Raw genomic sequence first — 25,674 nt, forward strand, 5'->3', positions numbered from 1 at the left:
AGCTACCTCCCCAGGCTAAATCAGTTTGACCGATCTTGAGTTATAAATAGTGTAACTAACACGACTTTCTTTTATATATATAAATAAGATGTGAGATATTTCATCAAAATGGGTAGGAAATAAACGTCCTCGACTACACATGTAATGGCGGGTCTTTGAGGAAGTAAGACATCGCTCTCGTTTCCGCTATCTTTTTATCCGATTGTGTAACTTAAATAGTGTAAAATCTGGATCAGAAAAGATAATGGTTTGAGCAGTCTATAAACATGAGGTCGTAGTTTCCACTTTGTTTGACTTCTGTCTTTAAGTCCGCTACACACGTTCAGTTTTAACTGAACAGTCGGATTGCACAGTTAAAACTGTTCAGTTGAAACTGAAAGTGTGTAGCTGGCTTTATTAAGTATGTTGAAATATTTTCAGTACGAAACTTTAGCAGCACACATAACAAAAATATCTCAATTCAAAATGACAGGAATGATTTCCCTTTCGTTTATATTTTAGATGGGAACAAATTATTATACGCACTGAAATTGCCTAGATTTGCTAATATCTTAACAAAAAAGGTGAAATTAAGTCGTTAACATGACGATAAACTTGCAATATTTGTCGCAAGTGATTCCGGTAGACGCATACTTTTATGTCACATACACTGCGTAATTAATAAAAAAATATAATAAAGTACATGTCACCGACCGTTCGTGAATACCGTCCGTTTGTAATTTGCGTAGGCAAATTTTACATTGCAAGTTTTTTCTAAAATTCATCTAGACAAATTAAAAACGGGTGACATTCACGATCGTTCAGTGGCAGACGTTTTTACGCAGTAAGCAATGTTAACAAAACCGACATATTGTATGTAGTACATCAGTTTAATACATTATACATTGATGAAAGCGAAACTACTCGCTTTAACATTTCATGTTAATATGACATAAAACTTCGGTAGTAGTCATCATAGTCGAACAAAAACATGATCCAATTGACAACTTTAATGATTGATTGAATTTTATATTAAACAACGATACATTTTTACAATGTTAACACTTTCTTATAACTGTCATTTGTGGCAGTTTATCCTTAATACTTCTTATCTTACTAATATTATAAATATGAATGGATGAATGCGTAGATGTTTGTTAGAAGGTATGACTAGAACGGCTGCATGGATCTGGTTGAAATTTTAGTCTTGAATAACACATAGGCTACCTATGATCCCGGATATGTGTATAGTTCCCGTGGGATACTTTTGATTCACATATCTTGCTAATATAATAAATGCGAATGTTTGGAAGAACACATAGCGTACTAATTAAGTTCTTTTAATTCCGCTCGGAGATGCGGGCGACAGATTTCGACACAAATATAGAACATATTCTCGAGTAACTCATGAGACTGTACACTTTTTTTTAAATTCTGTACAGACGAAGTCGCAAAAACTATATATTATAACTACTACAGTTTAAGACCTTAAAGCATTTATGTAGGTGTGCACAACAATACCATAAGTGGCTGAGGTAATAAAAGATTACGACTAACAAGGTATTTAGTCATGGTTTATGATTTGTGTCATACGACTCCAACGCGTACGCTCTATCATCTAATTGTTGTTTTATGTTGTTATTATGTTGCAAATGTAACACCGTCAATTAAAAGATTTTATACGTAAGTAATATGACGTAACTGCATGAAACCAAGTACCATAAAAAGTAGAGCTTTTTATATCCAAAATGTGACAATCAAAGGTTAACTGGTGTTTAGTGGCCAGTACCCGCTGCCCATAGACAACGCTTTATTTTATAGATTCGTAGCCTATCTTTGTACTTGCATATGTTTAAATTCTACGTTTTTTTTCCAGTTTGGCGTCGAATTCGAAACCAATTTCTTGGGCTTCTCTGAAGACAAGTCAAGTCTAAGCCATGGTATGTTATACATTAATTGATTTGAAATAAAACCTCGTTGGCAAAGAAAATAGATAATTAAAAAAAAGAAGACAACATGACATAACCTTTCGAAAAAAAAAAATTATGAAAATCTAACAACAAACAATAAAAAAACATATAGTTGAATTTTGAACCTCCTCTATCTTCAAGTAGATTAACAAATAGGCGACAATTAATAGTGATCTAGTCTTATATAGGGTAATCATTTTGTAACAATTTGGTTAATTGTAAGATTAACAGATCAATTTGATTACAAAATGTTGTCACCTACAAAAGAATGACCATTTGGCTATCGTAATGTTCCCATACAAAGTATGATTATTAATAACTTAGAAATTGAGAAAGTAAAATCCCTACGATAAGAACTTAACTACTGATTAAAACTAAAAGCAAACGTGGGAAGAGGGAAAGCGGGTCAATTAAATGGTCCACAATATTACGGCTGAATTAGTATCTTTATGTCCTGAGAATTTATATTTTACTCTATAAAAGAAAATATCAAAAAAAAAATACTCGAAATTCAGTTAATATTAGGTCCTTACATATGAAATTGGCGTTTTGTATGGGAGGAACAAAAAGTCGAATATTTTTTAATATAATATATTTAATTAATCAAAGTATGAACCATTATTTTCTATGCACTTTTGCCATCTCATAGGTAGTTCATTGATCCCTTTACTAAAAAAACCAGTCGGACGGGAATCAATAAAATCTTTGAAGGCGATTTGGACTGCCCCATCGGAGTTGAATTTTTTCCCTTGCAAGAAGTTATCCAAATTTCGAAAAAAATGGTGATCTGTTGGAGCAAGGTCCGGGGAGTACGGAGGATGTCTTAGACTTTCCAATTGAAGCTCTTCTAATTTAGAAGCCGTCTGTTGCGCAGTGTGTGGTCTAGCGTTGTCGTGAAGCAGCAGTGGCGTGGAGCGATTGACCAGCCTAGGTTGTTTAGCCGCTAGCTTTTCCATCATGGTTTGCAATTGCTGACAATAGACATCAGCCGTAATAGTCTGGCCAGATTTGAGAAAACTGTAATGAACAATACCGGCACTAGTCCACCAAACGCTTACAAGTAACTTTTTTGGGGTTAATTTTCGCTTGGGGCAGGATTTGGCTGGCTGGCCAGGATCCAACCATTGCGCTGAGCGCTTCCGATTATCGTAAAGAACCCATTTTTCATCACAGGTAATGATTCGGTTTAAAATACCTTCATTATTGTGCCGGTTTAGTAATGTAACGCAACAGTCGACGCGCGTTTGCCGGTTTTGCTTCAGTCAATTCGTGAGGTGCCCACCTTCCAAGCTTTTTAATCTTCCCAATTTGCTTCAAGTGAATTAAAACAGTTTTATCACTAACATCGCAGCCTGCAGCTAACTCGGACGTGGTTTGCGATGGATCCGCTTCCACAATAGCCTTCAACTCTTCATTATCAACTTGAGTCTCAGGCCGTCCACAGGGCTTGTTCTGCAGATCGAAATTTCCAGAACGAAAACGTTGGAACCAAAAACGAACTGTGTTTTCTTTTGCAACACGACCGCCATACACATCATTCACCCTTCGAGTCGTTTCCGCAGCACTAGTGCCACGGCGGAACTCGTACTCGTAAATAATGCGATATTTTAAGTTTTCCATTTTGTAAAATGAGTGACGCAAACAGAAAAAAACAGAAGAAAAAAAACAATCGAATGACGGTCATCGAACCACAAATACATGAGTCTATAGCTGTACAAATTTGAATTTGGAATTCCTTACCAAAGAGGAGAAATTCGTGATTAAAGTGGCCAGTACGAAAAACGCCAATTTCATATGTAAGGACCTAATATATCAAAAAATAATAACATCTTCAGTTGTAATTTGCACATTTTTTTGTATGTTTGTAGACAAAACTGAGAACTTTACAGATTAACTGACGGTTAAAGTTTTGCTTACAGATATATTATTGTAAGTATTAACTGTACACTTCGATTGTTCAGTTAAAACTGAAGGTTTATGCCGGGCTTAATTCTGAGAACATAATCTCCGTTTAAAATAATTTGTTATATTGTGACGATATACAGAGATTTTGGTCTCGGTAACCTACGGTCAATAAGTTTAATAACTCATTAACTAAACTATGTTAGATGATTATTTTTTATAATAAACATTTAGCCGATAAACATTTAAGAGTGGGTAGTCGTAAATTTAGAAATTAGAAACTATTACAAAATGTTTTTCAAATTTCCAGTTGTTACGAGTTCTGATCGTCGTAAGCGTTACTACTCAAACATGGTCGCAGTATACGTACGCGGTAAGTTTTTAAATCTTACTAATATTATAAATGCGAAAGTTTAGATAGATGGATGGATGTTTGTTTGAAGGTATCTTCAGAACGGCTTAATATTTGGCATTGATGTAGAACGCAATCTGGAAGAACACAATCTCATCAAGTTTTTTTTTTATTCCGTGAGGACGGAGTTGCGGGCAACAGCTATGTACTTATAAATAAATAACTTATGTACTCGCTAGCTTTCATACTAAGTTTATGTACCTTCCAAAGCGATAGGTTTAAAGGAGTGTTCGGTAGTGTAACAAGTTCGAATTCAATAACAGTAAATACGGATACTAATGGGCTATAGTGAAAGTTGTAGGTCTAGATCCTAGGTTGTTTACAGGTCTATCTATATTTATATCAAAACTAGCGGTCGCACGCGACTTCTTCAGGGCAGTATTAAAAAAAGTAGACTATAATATGCCCGCGTGTACAGCTACCTTCCCGTTCAAGTTACGTCAAAATCGTTTCAGTCGTTCCGGATATTGTCCACACGCTTGAACATGCATGTTGATTGTTGATTGTTGGTAATACATTTTTGTTTTTGTAATAACGAGCGTGTCTTGCTGTTAAGTATTACAGCTTAGCGAGATAAAATTCTTTGTTAAATCTTTTTGTATAAAAAAAAATTATAAAAAACGCGGCCTTGCGGACAGACATAGGCAGAAAAAATTAAAAAAATATTTTTTCGTTATCACCAACTGAAAAGTATCATGTGTACGAAATGTTATTTTTTATATTAAATATAGACAATGTAATTTTTATGTTTTTATTATGTGTTTACACATTATATAAAGTTAAGTTTTGAACAGGTTGAGGATTTTAATTCCAAATCGTAAAAAAAAAATTTGACTCCAAATTAAACCAAATTTAGTTTCCATTTAAGATGTTTACTGTTTTCCACTGTCGTGAAACTTGTATTAACACATATTTTTTATTCTTTTCATTCATTTTGACAATAGAGACAATAATGTATTAATACAAATGTCAGTACAGTGAAAACCCACTATTACATAATTCTATACAAATAAAAGTAACAAAAAACAATAATTAATCAAATTGAAGCAGTTAATATTTTCAAATTAAGAACACGACATGCGCCAACGGCTTGTTGATGTCACAATTTAAAAGCGAAAGCGGATTTGAGTATTTTATTTTTATTTCCTTAAATTTTTATTTAAATATTACTAGCCAGTTTCATTTGAATTTAAAATAGTATGCTTGTCTTACTTTTGTATAACTTTGTTTCTTATGTGTTGCAGCTTATGTGTTCTTCCAGACTATGATCTCCGTCTATACGAAATTTCATAAATATCCGTTAAGCCGTTCCGTTTCAAACAAACATCCATCCATCTAAACATTCGCATTTATAATATTAGCAAGATTCTAAAATACTAATCTTTTCTCTTTATAATATTAGTATAGATATAGATCAGCAATAGTTTATTTTTAAAATAATAAATGAATAGTAAAGTACTGTACCCTAAAGTTTTGATACAACAAGTATTTATTGAATCTGACCTTTTCTTAAATCGCTATTTTTTTATAGATTACAAATTTATAATTATTATATCGCTTTTAACTTAGACCCAACAATATACTGATTCTATTACTAAGAGGAAACAGAAGTACACTTTCACCATGCGGTATGACAATAGACCCTCAATTTTATTTCAAGTATTGTTCTACCGCTTTAATTAATACTTTGCTATTGCTCTGGACGTTTTGATATGAATATTTATTACATAAAACTGCGTAGCGTAAAACAATGGTCCTGTTGTAACAATGAAATACTACCTTATAGAAGATAGGCGTAAAGTAGGTGTTTTGTACAACTGATAAGAGAGTCTATAGCCGTTTGTGATTTGATTCAATTCTTTACAGAAACTTTTAATTCTGTTTATAAATTCATCTTTTTAGCCGACTTCAAAAAGAAGGAGGTTATCAATTCGACTGTATTTTTTTTATGTGTGTTCCCGCGAAACTCCGCCCCTGGTGACCACCAGGGGCGGAGTTTCGGGAGATTTTGATAAAAATTATTTTAATCGAAAGGAAGTGCTTGCAGATGGGTCTCATTTCTTAATTTTTTTAAATAACTAGAAGACTAGTAGATTTTCAATTTAGCTTCAAAATTTGTTGCGAAAATTAGGGACATTTTTGCTTTCAGCGTTTACGTAGGCTAATCTATAGGATCTACATAAAAATGATGTATGAAAGAATTGTAGCTCTTTAAATTTGCTAAATAAAAGTCCGGGATAGCATATATCTATCTTTTATAGTTTTCTCACAATAACCATTTTTATTATTCACTTGCGCCACGTCTGGTTTATCATACCTATGTTTCGATTGTTTAAACATACTGTTGTCCCTCTTAATCTCTTTGAAGAAACAGAGATAGCAATATGTTTCTGCAGTTAATCTATATATATAAAAGAAAGTCGTGTTAGTTACACTATTTATAACTCAAGAACGGCTGAATCAATTTGACTGAAAATTGGTGGGCAGGTAGCTTAGAACCAGGCAACGGACATAGGATATATTTTACCCCGTTATCTATTTTTTATTCCGCGCGGACGGAGTCGCGGGTAAAAGCTAGTTTAAGATAAGTATAACATTTCATAATTTGTAAATTCTTTATTATTTCTGTCCACTTATTCAGCCATTCCTCTTCCCCTCGGATCGCCGTCAGGTGTTAACGTCTCGTTAGTGTGTGTCGCTTTTTATCGAAAATTATATTAAATACAAATCAGTAAATTTGCTGTTTAAATAATAGGAGTGCATAAAAGTGCGGAGCTTACCCTATACAGAGACACAACCAGCTATGTACTCGGACTTCTGCGACCCTGGTACTGTGAGTCAAACAATTTGTTTTTGCATTCAAATTGCATTTTAAACTGGACCTATTCATTAAGAAGACCCGCCCACATCGCTGTTATTGGTCGATCCTATTAGGTGTCAACTACGGCGCTTTTGTTCACGAAATACGAGTAGTTAGCGCATACGCATATGCCCTTGAATTTAAGACCCTTTCACACGATCGAGAAAATATAACAATTCTTTGATAATAAAAAAAAAAAAAAAAAAAAAAAATATGGACGTAAACACTATCAATAAATCGCAATCAGAGTCAGATATAAACACAATTAATATGATAGAATCCGTTCCGCAGACGTCATTAGTCACAGCGCGTGGTAAACGCAAAAGAGCTAATGAAGACTTCAGTGTCGAATTAAACTGTTTTAAAGAGGAGATGAGGGAACTTATTATCTCAAGAACGTCATTTCATGAAGAAGAACTCAAAAAGATTACTCCAACCTTACTAGAAATAAAACAGTCTAATCGCAATATCGAAAACTCTATAGCTTTTCTCACTGCTCAAAATGAAGAATATAGGAAAAAAATTGAGAAGTTGGAACGTCAAGCACAAGAAGATAAAAAATATATCACACTTTTAGAAGATAAGATCGAGGACATCCAAAAGGGCATGAGGAAATCTTGTTTCGAAATAAAGAATGTGCCAAAGAAAGACACAGAATCGAAAGAGGATCTGATTGAAATGGTAACTAATCTTACAAAAACCATTGGATGCGACGTAAATAAAAACCATATTAAAGACATTTACAGAGTGCGAGGTAAAAAGGATGGAGTTCGAAATACACCAATTGTAGTTGAAACTACCTCAACAATACTAAAGAATGAAATACTCAAAATGTCTAAAAGCTTTAACATAAGACACAAGACTAAGATCTGCGCTCGGCATTTGGGTCTACGTAATGGAGAAGATGTGCCTGTATACATAACAGAAAATTTAACACCTAAATCAGCCAGATTATACTTTCTAGGAAGAGACTTAGTGAAGTCCAAGTCCTACAAATTTTGCTGGACGGCGTACGGCAAAGTTTACGTTAGAAAGGACGAAAACTCCCCAATTTTCCTAATTACAAGTGAATCGCAAATTCAACATTTAATTAACAAAGACTGACTGTGCCGTATTCGGGTTCTGTTTAGTGCTTTTAGTATATCTATCTGCAATTTGTTTATCATATTAAATAATAAGGAGTATTTATTAGTGATATGTTCAGAAACATCATTCACTCATAACAGACTTACCACACATATCTTAAATTGTTTTTTGCCTGAAAATATCTGTCTATACACAATAAACCTAAAAATAAATTACAAAATAATAGCTAAATGGATATATAACACGCATTCAAATAGACAACTCAATATAAATCCAAAGTATTGTTCACGCACAGTTAAGACCGAAGCTATGATCTTTACTTCTGAGCATGAATAATTCACTAACTACTATACAAGAAATAGACGAATCTAATCATACAACAACAATACACTGCGATGTAGAAGACTTAAGTAAAATGATAAACATCCGCGAAGGTGATCTTACGGTTATTACTCAAAATATAAGGAGCATTTATAAAAATTTTGATGATCTTCAAATTACACTGAAGACTATAGAAAGGGATGTAGATGTATTAATTTTGACAGAATGTCAATTAGGCAATAATAGAAATATTCCACTCTTGGAGAATTACATTTCGTTGTCACAACATTTAAATAAAAATGACGGGGTTACTGTGTATGTTAGAACTAATCTAAGACCTAAAATAAAAGAAATTAAATTGACTCATGCGTCCTGTTTACAAGTAGATATACATAATTTTAGCATATTAGGTATTTATAGATCACCTTCTACATCAAATGCTGACAGGTTCATTGAATCGCTTCACTTGCACCTCAATACAATAAATAAACATCATAACATTATTATAACGGGTGACATAAATATAAATCTTATTAGCAAAATTAATGAATCCTATTCAGAATACAACAATAGACAAATTTATCTTAACATGCTATCCGAACTCGGAATATTACCGGGACATACTACCGCAACTAGAGAAAACAGCTGTTTAGACCACTTTATGCTAAAACTAAATAAAAAGATGATTTCAGCTACAATAGCTATATTAAATACCACTATAACCGATCATCGAATGATTTTATTATGTATATCTAAATTTAAAAACACAAGGTCTTGTTCTTCGACAAAAACTTTAACTGATATAGATGAAGCTGTAATCTCTCTTGCGAAGAAAAAATTGTCAGAATTGATGTTTTACAACGACCCAAATAAATTAACAGAAATCCTTTTGAAAAAAATGACGGAAGCATTACAGGAAAACACTAAGACAATACGAAAACCTAAAAGCATACGAAATATTCAGCCCTGGATAACGCCTGGCATATTACGATGTATCAGAAATAGGAACAAAATGCAAAAGAAATTAAAGTCAAATCCTTACGATGAAATTTTAAAAATAACGTATAAAAGATACCGTAACTATTGCAATAATTTAATTAAAAAGCTAAAACGAGAATACCAAAGAAAACTTTTGTTGGTTAAAGATCCCAAAAAGTTGTGGACTAATATAAAAAACATTGCCAACATAAAATCCGAAAGGACTTCAAATACTGACTTACTTCAACCGAACCAAAACCCTATTGTTTCTGTCAATCGTTTCAATAATTACTATGCTAGCATCGGTCAGGAGTTAGCCAATAATATTCTAAACAGTAATCGAGCATCATCTATTGACATTAATGCGCCCAACGCGGTCTCGAGACATCCTACTTCTTTAGTAATGACGGATACCGATCCTGAAGAAGTCAGCAGTATATTGATGTCCTTAAAATCGGACAGTGCCCCGGGATGGGATAGTATACCAACAAAATTCTTAAAGATGGCAAAAGAAGTAGTTTCCCCTATTATCTCCCATTTGGCGAATCTTTGCTTCGCTAAAGGAATTTTTCCCAAATTACTTAAAATATCTATCATAACACCAGTATACAAGGGTGGAAATAGAGACGAAATAAGTAACTATAGACCAATCTCTGTCCTGCCTGCAGTTTCCAAAATTTTAGAAAAATTAATAAATATACGGCTTATAAACTATCTTAACAAATATAAAATTTTATCCAATTCCCAGTATGGATTTCAGCGAGGAAAATGTACGCAGGATGCAATTTTAGAACTAACAAAAAGGATAACTCATCTACTGGATTGTAAGAAAAAATGTATAACTGTTTTTCTAGATTTAAAAAAGGCTTTTGATACCGTCTCTGTTTCCACTCTAGTACGAAAGCTAGAAATAATTGGAGTTAGGGGCAATCAATTAAAACTTTTAGAAGATTACCTAACTGCCCGCACGCAAAGGGTAAAAGTAGATAAATATACCAGCGATGACCATAAAATTAGCTTTGGTGTCCCACAAGGAAGTATCTTGGGTCCGACGTTATTTTTAATTTACATTAACGACTTATGCAATCTAAAATTAGAAAATGGACATGTAATTTCGTATGCCGATGACACTGCTGTAGTATTTGAGGGAAAAACTTGGGAGGAGACACACAAAACTGCAGAAGCTGGTATGAGGGATGTCTCAGCGTGGCTAAAAACAAATCTATTAACACTAAATACGTTAAAAACAAATTACATGTGCTTCTCTATTAACAATCGTACACAACCTTCAAACTCAAATATAAAAATCCATAATTGTAATAACCAACAAGATGATTGTTGTTGCCCGGTTATAGAAAAAGTTTGTTGCACCAAATATCTTGGGGTTATGATAGATCAAAAATTATCTTGGCATAGTCATATTGAAGTGGCTACTAGCAGAGTGCGTAAACTTATTTGGATTTTTAAAACTCTGAGAAATGTAGCTCCATATAAACTTTTAAATCAGATATACTTTGCTCTAGCTCAATCGGTTTTGATATATTGCATCCCTATCTGGGGGGGCAGTAATAAAGCTAAATTTCTAGAACTTGAACGTAGTCAACGGTCCCTACTTAAAGTTATGTACAATAAGCCGTATAGATATCCCACAAAAATGCTTTATTCAGAGAGTATGTTACTGAGTGTACGGAAATTGTACATTCTTTATTTGTTAACCGAACGGCATAAAACAGTTACTAATGATTCTATTATAACAAGTAAACGAAGGCAAAAAGCAATATGTGAAATTGCAGTAAAAACTTATTTTGCTTCTCGCCAATATAATAGGCAATCAGAACGTATATATAATAAAATTAATAAAATATTAAATATCGTTAAATTAAATACATATGAATTAAGAAACAAAGTTACAAATTGGCTTAACAATCTTGAATATGAAGAAGTAGAAGAGTTACTAACCGAACTTCAATACTAAATAAATAAAAATAAAGATAAACATATTTCGTACCTTCGCATACATATACACAGACATACATCTACAGAAATACACTACACAACCACACACACTGACATACACACGCAATCACATCACATAAAAAAATATACGATAATTTAAAATTATTTTTATTAACACATATTGAACCCAGTGTGAACGGGTCCCTATACTCGAACATTTATAATAATCACCCGCAATGCTCCATTGAATGTATACACTCTTTTTAACTACCCAAATTGTTTTTAACTTTTTTGTTGATTTGTAAGGTATATCGAATGTAAAAAAAAAAAAAAAAAAATGATTGTTACGGAAGAACGGAGCATCCTGCTACAAGTATTCTATACTTAAAAGGATGCTCCAACAACTGATGTAATATGTATAAGTGTTTTTTGTTTAAATAAAGTATTATTATTATTATTATTATTATTATGGTAATTATTTTTGACTAACTGTCGCCGGCGGTTTTGATTGCGCAGAAAAAAAAATTGACTTAAGTTACTCTCGCACATATCAGTTACCTTCCAGCATAAGTCGCATCAAAATTGTCCCTATCGTTTAGTAAACAGAATGACAAAAAAATGTCTAAATTAGTTTTTCGTTATAACTAACCTAAGCGTATAATTTTTGCGTTATATTATTTTCTTTCGATATGAATTACAGACATTCCAATTTGATAATTGGTTTTAAATCTTACGTAATTTCGTTAAGAGTTTTTTTTAGATTACCTCATGTCTCTTTGCCCCATGTTACATCAGTAGGGCGTTTAGTTCATCCATCTTGTATGATAGACGTTGAATTCTTTCATAATATGTAACTACTTCTTACTGCAATAATAATATACCAGTTTTAAATTACTTCATAAGTTAGAAATTATTCAATCAAGTTATTTTTATAATTGTGAATTTCCACTGCCGAAGTTCCTGTATTAAAAATGTCCTGTCCTGTTTTTAAATTCCGACTATATCATGAGATGTTTTTGGACGGATTTTTATTGCAGTTTTTCATTTCTGGGTTCAAAACATAAAGGGGTAACCCTTTACGTTATAAACCTGAGTACAAATAAATTATGTGTTGCCTCTGATAAAGCTCTCCAAAAAAAAACATATTGTTGTCTGTGGTTTTTTGAGAACGAGAGCTAAAATATCATCATCGATGTTTTGCTGTTCTTGTTTTGAACTTTGGTAGTGTAAGCTCACGGTTATTTACTGACAGGAAGTAGAGCCTTACCTTTCACCACCGGAAACGCATAAAGCCTTGACAACGAAAGTGTATTGTACAAACTTGTTTGTGCATAGATTTATTAAGCCTTTGTAAGTTTCTTTGAGTAAATAATAGCCCTTTCTAATTTAATAAATAACAAAAACAACTTAGTATTTATTAAGTTTCATATCATATTTCAAATCAAGTAAATAAATGATTGTACTTAATTAAGTTATTATAACTTCGTAATTTTTATTTATTTATCTAACAAATACAATGTTACAAAACAAAAACCTATTTATATAATTAACACTAAATTAACTGCGTAAATATATTAAATCATTTTTTAATTATTTACTACTGGGATTCAAATTTCTATATAAATACTAGTACTATACTAAAATTAAAAGGGAATGTCTGTATGTCTGGCTCGCGGAAGACAAGATCTCAGTTACCAGTCCATTAGATTGGTTACCGTATACGCTATGAAAACTTAGGAAGTGCAAGTAAAAGTGCTCGAAGGGAATGGTCTGATGAAAGTTGTAGCAATTTTATGTCTCTATTTGAAATAACATACTATTACTGATACAGATTATTGCTTCGTTTGAGTTAGGCTCATCATATTTATACATTTTTCCTTTTACAACTGTCTTAATAATTATATCTAACATCAAAGCAGTTCGTAAATTTTATACCAATTATGTTGTATACTTATATCCATTCAAATTACATTCGAAAGTTTAGATGGACCGGCTATACGAATCTGGATGAAATTTGGAACGTACGAACTTAGAAATGTGTCCGGTTTTCATGGGATACGTAAAATTCTTATTTTTTCTCGATAAATCCGCTATGGTTCAAAACATCTTGTTAATATTTAGCACAGATATAGAACATAGTCGAATACATGAGATTCTTTCAATTTCTTTTTTAATTCTGGGCTTTTAAGTCGCGGTTAAAAGTATAATTGAAAAACACTATTTTTCGATTTCTTTGTATCTCAAAGTTTCCTAACGGTTCAAATTGATTGCTTTCAACGTAATATCAATTATAGTATTTATAAAATTACTTACAACGTTATGTAAATACGAAAATCCGGTCATTGGAATGAAAATTACGTCACTAATCTTACTAACATTATCTATATGTATATAAAATTCTCGTGTCACAGTTTTCGTCACCGTACTCCTTCGAAACGGCTTGACCGATTTTGATGAAATTTTGTGAGTATATTGAGTAGGTCTAAGAATCGGCCAACATCTATTTTTCATACCCTTATTAAGTTTTTTTTAGTAGTAAATTACGGCTCAACGGATCTCGATGAAATTTGACATAAGTAAATGTAGAAAGTAGTGTGGAAGACATAAGTTATTAATTAAGTTTTTTACCTTGGGTTTCAACTAACAAAAAATTCCAATAAAATAGATGAATTAAAAAGTTATTTTTAGGGAAAAAAATAAAGAATTAAAAATCAAATCATCTTTGTATCTTTTATTATAAATATATATAAGATTGAAAGTTGTGAACTTGTTTTGTATTTTGTTCGTTTGTCCATTATCGGTACGTTGCAGTTTAAATTAATATTAATCTCAATTCCGCTTACACTTTCTAAAAGATAAGAATTGGTTGGAATCGAATCCGGACCTTTTAATACCAAATTATACAAATCGAAATACAATTGGCATTTTGTAGTAACAGTTTCTATTTTACAATTTCAATTCAAACAAGTTAATTGCAGATGTTTATGTAATCTTACTAATATTATAAATGCGAATGTTTAGATGAATGAACGACTGAACGGATCTTAATGAAATTTGGAAGATGTATGCAAAGCTATTTCACACAGATAGAGTCGCGGGCGAAAGCTAGTAGTATAATAAAAATACTTTAAAAATGTTTTTATTACACAACTAAGAACTATTTTGCTTGAATTTACAACATACATATTAAAGTTTTTCTACTGTAAAAATGTACCTTTATTCATATTTTCTTCACGAATTGTCACTCAGTTAAATCGAGTCAATCAGTGGCGTGGTTATTTAACATAGAAATGTAGGAAGTAGCAATCAAAGCGTAATGTATTTCATATATCACAGTAACCACAATTACGTACGTAGAAATATGACCGTATCATTTTATATTTAAGATCAGAACAGAGAATACATTATTGGATTTCCAAATATATACAAATAAAGTATTTAAATATAATACTTATTTGCAGAAAGAAATGTAAAATAAATATTGCACTTTATCACTTATTTACTTTTTTACATTTATGTTTTAATATTAATCTAATAATTTAAACATGAATCCTGGTTCGAAACGTAAGGTAAAAAGTTAAGATACTTAGTGGAATTAATTAGAAATCAGAAATTATAAAAAAAACTATTAACAATACCATTATAAATCTGTAATTACAGACTTATTAAAAACAGACATGTCTTTATTATCAATTTAAACAATAAAACATTCCAAAATAAATCCATAGACAATAAATTTCATTCTCAGGTAGTGGGTAGTGATATGTGTAAAATACCATTGAATTCGACCATAGTCAAGAGTCTAGACCAGGCATCCCCAAACTATTTTGAATAAGTTACCCCCCTTTTCTAAAAGAAGCCGTTACCCCCCATGGCCAAATTACCTACTTTTAAGATCAATTATTATTTAAAAAAATATATTTATTCTGTCTCCGCCTGGCAGATCAATTATTATTATTAATTCTGACTTAGGTCAATAGAAGAGGACAGAGGGAGAATTATTAATGCTTTAAGTTCAATATCGATCCCTTTGGAAATCCCTGGTCTAGACTCATGCATTATATACCTCTTAACATGCCTCTAATTAAGACCACAACGAACTATTTGGACCACTAGTATTAATTTAGACCATTAGGACTTATATTGACCACTAGTATTTATATAGACGACTGTGGAATTGGCGACTATACTAAGTAATAATATCTCTTACAGAATCAGAAGGTGCAACAAGGAGGCACGCAGTTCGAGTGGGGATGGCAGCTGACACCAGTGGACGCACAACTACCTACAGACCACTTCTTTGTACAGGTCATTATTTACTTTATTATTTAAAAATATTATTATTAATTCTTTATTCATTCCATTTCTTTTCAACTTACCTTCATCAATTTAAAATCTTAAACTTAGGTCATTACTTTTGTTTACTAATAACATTTTATTGATGTCGTTCCTGGATAAGCGAGAAGGACCGCGATATTTTTCTCGCTTTAAGAGGTTTATCTCCAACACGAGTTTTGTACGTCGGGACCGGACAATAACTCTCGCTTCTAGAGAATTCTTATTTATCCAGTTTCGACATTTTTACCGTAGAACTATATTGATGTGACACTCGTCTCTGTTATGTCAAAGAAAAATAAGAGTTAATATGATATCTAATAATACAAAATGGCAGTGGAGTGCCACGGTAATTATTATTTAATTTAAACTTTGTTATTATATCAAATATCTGGAGGAGGCTTTCAGCGCTCTAGGCGGCCCTTACACAGAAGATCAAGGAGAAAACTCACACTAACCATACTAATTTTAAATAATAAGTTCTGCATATATGGAAACTAACAAAGCTAACGCATTTTTCATTTGGTAGTAAATATTAGCATTATTTTACTAGTAACAGTTTATTGTTCGCAAAATTATGTTTAATTAATATATGTAACTTGTGTTAAGGGAAAATAAAGCTATCTTTATCTTTTATAATATCAAAATTATTATCTATTTTTATTTTACCTGAATGCTTTCTAAAGACTTGAGATATAATTTTGTTTTTTTTGGTCATGACAATAAACCAAAATAAATAAAGTAGAAAAAAGTTAGAAGAAAGTAGTGACAAATACTTGTGAAGGTAGCCGAAGAAAATAATGACACGTACTTTGTAGATAGCGAAGAAATGACTTGTTAAATCTAACAGAGTTCTATTAAAATCTATAACACGGTAAAAACTTTTTATTTTCATAACTTTTGATTTTTGAAGTTATTTTAAAACATGTCGCTACTTTCGCAAAGAATAATCTATTTTCACTATTTTTTCTCGTAAACGACAAATACATTTAAAATCCTTCTAATTCAGAACTACCACTCATTACATTTCAATCATTTTATAGATTTTAACATTTTTTTCCACAGACTGGGCCTCAAATCCAGTTTGCGAACAATATAGGTGGTTTACAAAATACCGGGCCACTGGTCGATGCTACTGGCTTGAACTATAATACTGCGGTAAGTTACCAACACCAATACGACTCCAGTATTCTCTAACAAAATATTAGTTGCAAACAGTATTTAATATTAACTATTCACAAACCACAATATTGCTATCCTCCTACTTTTATATTTCTCACATAAATCTACTTTTTATATCTATAGCAACACATTTTCTTTATTAAAATTCAACTTCTATCTTTGTATTACAGATACCTTATCAAATATATCAAAATCCAGAAAATCATACACAGACAATCCAAGGAGTCAGCAGTGAACCACCATTAGATATATTTCTTCTGCATCAGCAATTCCCCATCACGTTTGCACAAACACAACAAAATAAGGTATCAAGTGACTCTACCCAGTATATAAATGAACAAAATACAAACTCATACACACACACTGGATATAAAATACAAACAGATCACACAACCACAGAAAATAATCCAACAAGCAATCAATTTAGCACAACAGCATCTTATAAAGATAATGACAATGAAAATAATGCAATAATAACACCTATTGTACAAGTTTTTAAAAATCATAATTGCACAAACGATGATATTGAAGAAAAAGAACAATCGAATATATTAGACGACAAAATAACGACATATGAAAATGTAAACGAAAATTTCGGTGCAAAAGAACAAAGACCCTTATATAAAGGAGCTGCAGACTTTAAAATTGAAACAAGATCGAATACGAATAACGAAGGTTATTATTATTATTCTACGGAAATTACTCCTACGACAAGAAATTATTACAATGACCAAGAAGGTATATCAAAACTTGTAGCTTCAACACAAGATCTTATAAGTAACGACGATTTGTTAACGATCAACCATTCAGCTGAAAAACAAGTTTATATCGACGAATATATTAAACTATACAATCCAAGAACCGGTGAATCTCATAGTAATCAAAATAGACAAAATCAAATAACTTTAAAAGCGAAAATAAATAACATAGAAAAAAATTCTATACCTAATTCTAACACAAACAATCAAATACTTCTAAATAACTACGAAAGCAAATTTGCATCACCTATAGTTGTACAAGATTCGAACAACGATGATTATAAAGAACAAATATTAGACACTTTAGTGTCCACAATGACACCATTTATTCAAAATGGCTATGAAATTACTAGTATAACGAAAAATGAAAGTAAAAATGCTTATTTACCTCATTACTTTAATGAGGAAACAGTTTATGTAACACCAAGACCTATTGGACAGAAATATTTAGCTCCAATAACAGTAGCTTTACGATTATTAAATTCTAATAACACTGATATTTTTAATACAATAGAAGATCATGACACTTCAGATAGTGAATTTGTTGAAGAGAAAGTAAAAATACCTTCTAAAGAAAGAACAATTGTTGAAATACAAGAATCAATTCCATTAGATATAACTCATATAAATGAAGTAGAGGTTCATCAATATTTAGAAGAAGGTAGAAGTAACTATCCATTAAACGAAGACAGATATTTACACAATACATTTGAAGATCAACAAAGAAATCAGGAACAAAATATTAAAGAAATCTCTCATGAATATGGTAAGAAAAATATTGAAAGATACAATGCAAATAGTAATTTTGCTAATGAAGTACAAAATAATGATGAAAGAAATGAGGAATTAGAATCTAGCGAAAATATGGAAGCTAAAATTACAGTTAAATACAACAATTACAAAGAAAATCAACAAAATAACACCAATAATGAAATTTTTTTTGGAAAACGAAACAATCGTAAAGTTATTCAACCAATAATCGTCGAAAAAGAAGTACCTGTTCCACAATACATAGAACGATACATTGAAAAACCAATATCGAATTCCGAATCAAAAGCAAACTATGTACCGGTCGTTATACCAGTGCCATACGAGAAAATTGTTGAAAAACCTATTGAAGTCACGAAATATATTAACAAACCATATCCGGTACAAGTTCGACAACCCTATCCCGTACCAATTAAAGTACCTTACCCGGTGGAGCAGAAAGTATACGTAGATAGACCAGTACATGTCCCATACCCAGTAGAAAAAGTAGTCGAGAAAGAAGTTATAAGGAACGTTCCCGTACCAACTCCTGTCGCCGTACCGGTTAAAGTACAAGTTCCAGTCGAAAAACCAGTCATAGTACCAATTCCAGTAGAAAGACCGTATCCAGTACCTGTCGAAAAACCAGTAGAGAAGATTGTTGAAAAAGAAATCCGTGTCCCTTATCCTGTTGAGAAGAAAGTATTGTACCCTGTACCTTATGAAAAGACGGTCCACGTACCGGTAGAGAAAATTGTAGAAAAACCAGTACACATAAACGTACCAGTACCTATACCTGTGCAAATTATTAAACATTACCCTGTTGACAGAATCGTTGAGAAAAAAGTACCTTACCCTGTAGAGAAAGTAGTCGAAAAGGTTGTTGAAAAACCAACAATCGTTACTAAATATATCGACAGACCTTATCCCATTGAAAATCCTTACAACTTAGAAAAGAGAACAGAAAATAAAATGCCATATAGTTTTCAAACTTACTCTATAGATAATTCTAAAGCAGAAGAATCTCAAAATGTACCACAGTATTTTCAAAACCAATACCAAAAGTTTAAACAAAATAAACCAGAAAAATCACCTTATTTCAATCAACTTCAAGGATATTTAAAAGAGAATCAAGAGCAGTTTACTTACGCTGTACCAATTCAGACTACACAATGGGGTAGTCTGTATGCTTCTACATATAAATATATAAATATGAAACCTAATCAAGCAAAAAACAATCAAATATACAATAAATATTTTACAAACAATCAAAATATATACTACGGACCGCCACCATTACAAAAATATAACAATTATTGGGAAAATAACAATTACAATTCTGTTAAATCAAATAGATTTGAAAGACAACCTAAAATTACTAATCTAAGGATAGAATATGGATTCAAGCCTCCGCTAATTCCAAGTATCGAAGTTGATTTAAATGGAAGACCAATAAACAAAGAGACTGACAAATAAATTTTAAATCACATCTATATATATAAAAGAAAGTCGTGTTAGTTACACTATTTATAACTCAAGAATGGCTGAATCGATTTGACTGAAAATTGGTCGGCAGGTAGCTTAGAACCAGGAAACGGACATAGGATAATTTTTACCCCGTTTTCTATTTTTTTATTCCGCGCGGACGGAGTCGCGGGTAAAAGCTAGTTATTTATATTGTAAAAGTTATTTGTAAAATTTTGTACAAATTGTAAACTTAATAAAGTTGTTTATAGATTGCTACTAATTATTTGTTGATTATAAAAATATACAGTAAAACGTAAATAAAGGAGAGTCAAAAGGACTGCGATATTTTTCTCGCTCTAAGAGGTTTCTCTCTAACCTGAGTTTCTCGCTTATCGAGGTTCGACTGTATTTGTAAAAATATTTATAATTTCAACAACTTTGTAGCTTTAAATTGTTATATTATTCTTCATAAATAAATTAGTCATATTTTTAATAATAATTTATACTAGTTTTTATCTTTTCCAATTAAGTTTTAATTTCATTTTGTAAATTAAATATAGATGTCTACATGTTACTTAATCTGTGGTTTTTATTGTTTAATTACTTAAATAGATTATTTTCATCCTTTTCAATCGCTATGAAAAACCAGAGATAACAATTTCTTTTGCATGAGGGCTTCGGCAATGGTAACCCACGATAAGACTTCTCGAATTTGTTGAATTTTTGATGTTTTTTTAATAAATCGATTTTCATTTATTTTGTTGGCGATTTATTTTTTTCCCTGTCCTTTTTTGTTAGAATAAACTCATATTTTTTTCTGTTTTATGTATTTGTTTATTATACCAAAAAAAAATTGAAAAAAATCCTCCCTTGGTTAGTAGTTTGTTTTCTATGTGTAATAATTTATAATTTCACGTTAACATTATAAACATCCTTAAAAATAATCTTTCTTTTTAGCCGACTTCATAAAGAAGGTTATCAATTCGACTGTATTTTTTTTATGTGTGTTACCGCGATTCTCCTCCTCTGGTGGTCCGATTTGATAAAAATTATTTTAATCAATAAGAAGTGCTTGCAGATGGGTCCCATTTTTTTTTAAGTAACTAGAAGACTAGTAGATATTGAATTTTATTTGAAAAAAAAACAGAGTCTACAATAGGTGTATTTATTTTAAAAAGACATCTTCAAATAAAAGTTTATAATGTATATAATAGGATTAGGTCGTGCATTGTATTTCAGAAATGAAACAAATTAAATCGGAATTAAAAATAAAATTTATTTCCAGTTGAATATCTCACAAAACGCCGCACCTCGCGTCAACCTCACAGGCAACGATCAACACTAAAATGAATAATAAACAAAGCTCATACATATAAATATATATATTTATATATATTTAACTACATTACAATAACATTACGTGCACGGCGCGGCGTCACAGAACTGTCACGTTGACATTTATGACATCTGACAGCTGTCAACGCTCATAGATTAAAAATAATTCATAGATTAATTGTAGAAAACGAATTTGAATCGTCGCACTTCGATTGCATTTGTCGGCCGCGCCGCGCAGAGAGGGTAGATTTTGATTTCTTGTAAAAGTGTAACACTACTCTTAATTAGATTATAGAAAACAGACGCGATCGCCGCACGGCTCACGACAAACACACATACGTACTAATTTATATATATATATTTTATAACTACAAGTTTGCGGAGCTCACACAAGACAAAGGAAAGCGTCACACAAAATCAAGAAAAAAAAAACGCCTGTTAATAAAATCAACGGCTGACAAAACATTTTGAAAGTGTACAATGAATAATGTACGTTATTGCTATATAACAAAGTCCATAATACTTTGATCACAATTACACTTATATTAAAAATTTCTCAAGTGTGGTATATACCCATATAATGCATTTTTAGCCTAACTCAGTTATTCAATGCTCACTTAGAGTTTCCCTTAGTGTTTCCTTATACAAAATCTCCACTAAGTCACTCAGTGATCACTAAATGACTGAGTTCAGCAGTTAATATTTAACCCATAATTATTAAGAGAACAATATTTTTTGACACTTTCTAATTCAGCCTTATAATTAGAAAGAGACAACCGCTGGCGATCGCGTACACGACCATTTTGACATCCATACAATTAACAAGTCAACATTGCGGTGTTCAATGACATTCCGAATTTGATAGTATTACGTTTGACAGTTAAACAAGAATATATGAACCCGTGAGGGGCGCTACTATCGCGGTTGGTTCTGTCAGAATACAAAACCTACTTACACATAGTAAATGACATAAAATTAAAAAAAAATCATGACAATTACAGTACAAAGAGAATCTTTATTTAACGTTGTCAGGGGGTCGCTAGTCAGCTATTTAGTTTGACTTATACCCACCGGTTCAGATAGCCTTGTCTATCTATTACCATTTCAAGTAAAAACATTTTTAAATAATGCTCTTAACATAGATATATAACCTCTTGATCAGTGTTTCCCAAAGTGGGCGATAACGCCCCCTTGGGGGCGTTTGAAACCTAGGAGGGGGCGATAAGGGGCCCAAAAACTGGGGGGCATTGAAATTAATTAAAGTAATGAAATTGTGGTTTTTATGTTTTAGGGCTGAATAAAAATTAGGGGCGCTCTGAAATATAATTGATTTTCAAAGGGGGCGGTGAAAGAAATAAGTTTGACAATCACTGGTCTAGATGGAGTGTTTCATACAAGTTTGAAATCTAATCGAGAAACGATTTTCGAAATGTTATTTTGTACTTTAACAAACATTGAAGTAATTTACCTAAACAAAAGGCTTCAGACTAACTTTTCTGCTCCGGATAAGGTTTCTATAGATTATATATTTATGACTTCTAAATTCATTTCACCAATGAAATTAAAAATTTATTTTATACACTGTTTATTGCATAAATTACATGTCAATAAAAAAAATTCATATTAAATAATTCGTTGATTTATATTAAAATTATAACGTGATCACTACCAAATTAGTTATGGCAACACCGCGCACACAATAGCAGAGAAGTACCAACATAAAAATTTAATTAATTACAGCAATAATTCAATATTTATATTTGTCATTAGAGCTGGAAAGAATAATTAACACTAAGATAGAGTTTAAATTGAGCGCAAACTCATTTTGTACATTGTTATACGACACGTCACGATACAGTGTAATGGATACGAAGCGATAGCACGGTAAAGAAAACGCGATGTTGCCAGATACAAACATTTCTTTTATCTACTTCAACGTGTTGAAACATTCATTAAAAAAATATTTAACACTGGCAACATCAAACGCGACTTATCTACAATTAAAAAAAAAGAATTAAAAATACTCGAACCGTAAATTGCAGCGTATTTTTTACAAAACTAGGCGCGTTGAGAGCATTCAATAATTTACTAAACAACTTTCCAAGATATTTTTTAGATTTTATGACACCTCCGGTTGGCACATTCCCAAACGCTTAAGACTTAATAACAAAAAAAAAATTGTAATGTGATTTTTTTTTATAAAAACCCCCCCCCCCCCCCCAAACCAACCGACAAGTCGAGAGATTTCAGTAATAGTCTGACCACACTATTGACACTTGCGAAAAAACATATTTACAATATAACTAAGAACATTAAAATTGTTAATATTTTTTAATTAAATAATACAAGATATTCTATATTGTGATTATTAAAAGCCCGCGAATAAAATCCACCATCTTTTTTTTTTTCGCCGTTAAAATTCCCGCCATAAATGAGAGTTTGAGGTTATTTGAAATTGTGGCAATAAAATGTCGAAAAACAATTAAACTTGTAATTTTTACAGCAAAGGCTGTTTATAATTTATACTACATTTATAATTTACTAATTGTAGTGGACGAAATTTACAATTCTATTTTTTTTTAAATAAAACCAGAGAAAGTTGTTTTTTTTCAGTATTAAAAAAATATTACTCGGACACAGCCTTTGCTGTAATTACAACAAACACATAACATAATTAAAATCATAATTTTTCGGTAAATTAAATAAAATAAATAAATAGGAAAATTCATTTTAATTGTACAAAAAAACTGTGAGTGCATTAAATATAAAAACTATTTTTTTCATGAAAAATATCGGATATTAAAATCATAAAAATGTCAATTTAAATATTGAAATAGTAACAAATTATCACAATTATTAATTATTGCAAAACATTAACGTTTTTTGATTTATTCAACATATTTAAAAAAAAAGTAGTATAAATGTTCACAGATTATTAAAAATTATTTAAAATGGCAACATTACGTTTTGGAACTACGTATTAAACAAAGACACTTTGTATCAAAGTAACGAAATAAACATTTGACACCAAATGTTTGATTTTTATAAGTTCCAAAATATAATTGTCAATATTTGACAACATTTTGTTCGAAACATGTTTACAAGTTGCTATAAAATTTTAGCAGGCGTTAATCCACGATTGTATTTCATCTAATAACTGAGATTTCAAAAGACCCATTTTTCTTATCTATTTTGTATTCAATATAAAAGCAAATAACCATCAAATAAAATCACAAAAACTGTTACATTTGTAGCTTTGTAATCATATTTCCAACAAAATATATCCAATAAAATATATAACATATTGTATGTATGAATGTGGATGCAATCAGAAGTGGAATAGTTCAGGCGGTGGTATGGGATGTTGTGGCAGACAGTCGCAGGGGGCGTGTCGCAGCGAGCGCGCACTGAGGGAGAGGGGCGGGGCGAGCGCGGCGGGGGGCGTGGCCGGGGCCGGGGCCGGGGGCGTGGCCGGGGCCGGGGGCGGGGCGAGGTAGTGCCGCAGAGCGCCGGATGACGTCACCGCGCCGCCGTTGGCCACAGACACCATATCCTCGGCGGAGAGCCGCGCGCTGCCGGGCTCCGAGCACTGACGTACATACATACACTCTCATACATCTGATAGTACACCACCAATACATAATTAAAGCCAAATGTATGCACAAATATTTGCAATGAGTTAGAAAGTAGCAAATGCTTGCTCTCCGGGAGCCTAATTTATTCTTCTCTTTGTAGATGGAGGAGGGGACGCATAGGAATGGGATATATTCTCTTTCTATGTGTCTCCTCTCTTTGTCCATTAGAGTAAGACTACGTTTCTGGAATGGCATTTGTCTTTAGGCAACGGTAGCTTTACCATTATGGCGAATTTATGCCGCTTGCTCGTTTGCCTCCTTATAATATAAAGAAAGATGTGTTGCCAACTAAATGCACAGGGAAAAGATATTTCCCTTCCCTTTAAATCTCTTTCCCCCTAATAAAAGTATGATAATGTAGTGTAGGTATGTGTGTGTGTTGCACTGACCGGGCAGGCGGGGGCGGGCGGCGCGGGCGCGGGCAGTCACAGCTTCAGCTCGTTGGCGATCTTTGATGCAATGTTCTTAAAACCGATGCTTGTACCTGAAACAACAAACACAAAAATCATACACAATTCGTCAAAAAAAGTAACCTATAACATTCCCGCGTGCATCAGCTACCTTCCAGTCAAAGTCCTGTCAAAATCGCTCCAGACGTTTCACAGATTACATTTAGGTGATAAACGAACAAGCGGTCACCTGAATTCGCCTTAATAGCGAAGCGACTGTTACCCATAGACATCCGCAATTGCAGATGAGTTGCCTACCTTTAATCTACAAGAAGGGGACGCACAGAAAGACAATATACAAA

General features: G+C 32.2%; 2 protein-coding genes across 2 annotated transcripts in view; one reads left to right on the forward strand and one right to left on the reverse strand.

Annotated features, from left to right (window-relative positions):
- Positions 1-1,847: 1,847 nt before the first annotated feature.
- LOC106708109 lies at positions 1,848-19,728 on the forward strand (the record flags this gene model as incomplete). The annotated part of the gene is made up of 5 exons (XM_045684666.1): positions 1,848-1,919; positions 4,162-4,224; positions 15,677-15,772; positions 16,865-16,957; positions 17,152-19,728. Coding segments are annotated over exons 1-5 (2,832 nt in total), but the record flags the coding sequence as incomplete, so codon positions are not given.
- Positions 19,729-24,799: 5,071 nt separating this feature from the next.
- The window catches only part of LOC106708097 (serine/threonine-protein kinase MARK2), a 70,860-nt gene continuing 69,985 nt past the window's right edge, over positions 24,800-25,674 (reverse strand). The window contains exons 23-24 of the mRNA XM_045684741.1: positions 25,313-25,407; positions 24,800-24,877 (exon numbers count right to left, since the gene is read on the reverse strand). Of these exons, the coding sequence (XP_045540697.1) occupies positions 25,349-25,407 (59 nt within the window). The 3' untranslated portion in view covers positions 24,800-24,877; positions 25,313-25,348. The remainder of the gene's footprint in view (positions 24,878-25,312; positions 25,408-25,674) is intronic.

Source organism: Papilio machaon, chromosome 27 (genome assembly GCF_912999745.1).
Source record: "Papilio machaon chromosome 27, ilPapMach1.1, whole genome shotgun sequence".
Taxonomy (NCBI): domain Eukaryota; kingdom Metazoa; phylum Arthropoda; class Insecta; order Lepidoptera; family Papilionidae; genus Papilio; species Papilio machaon.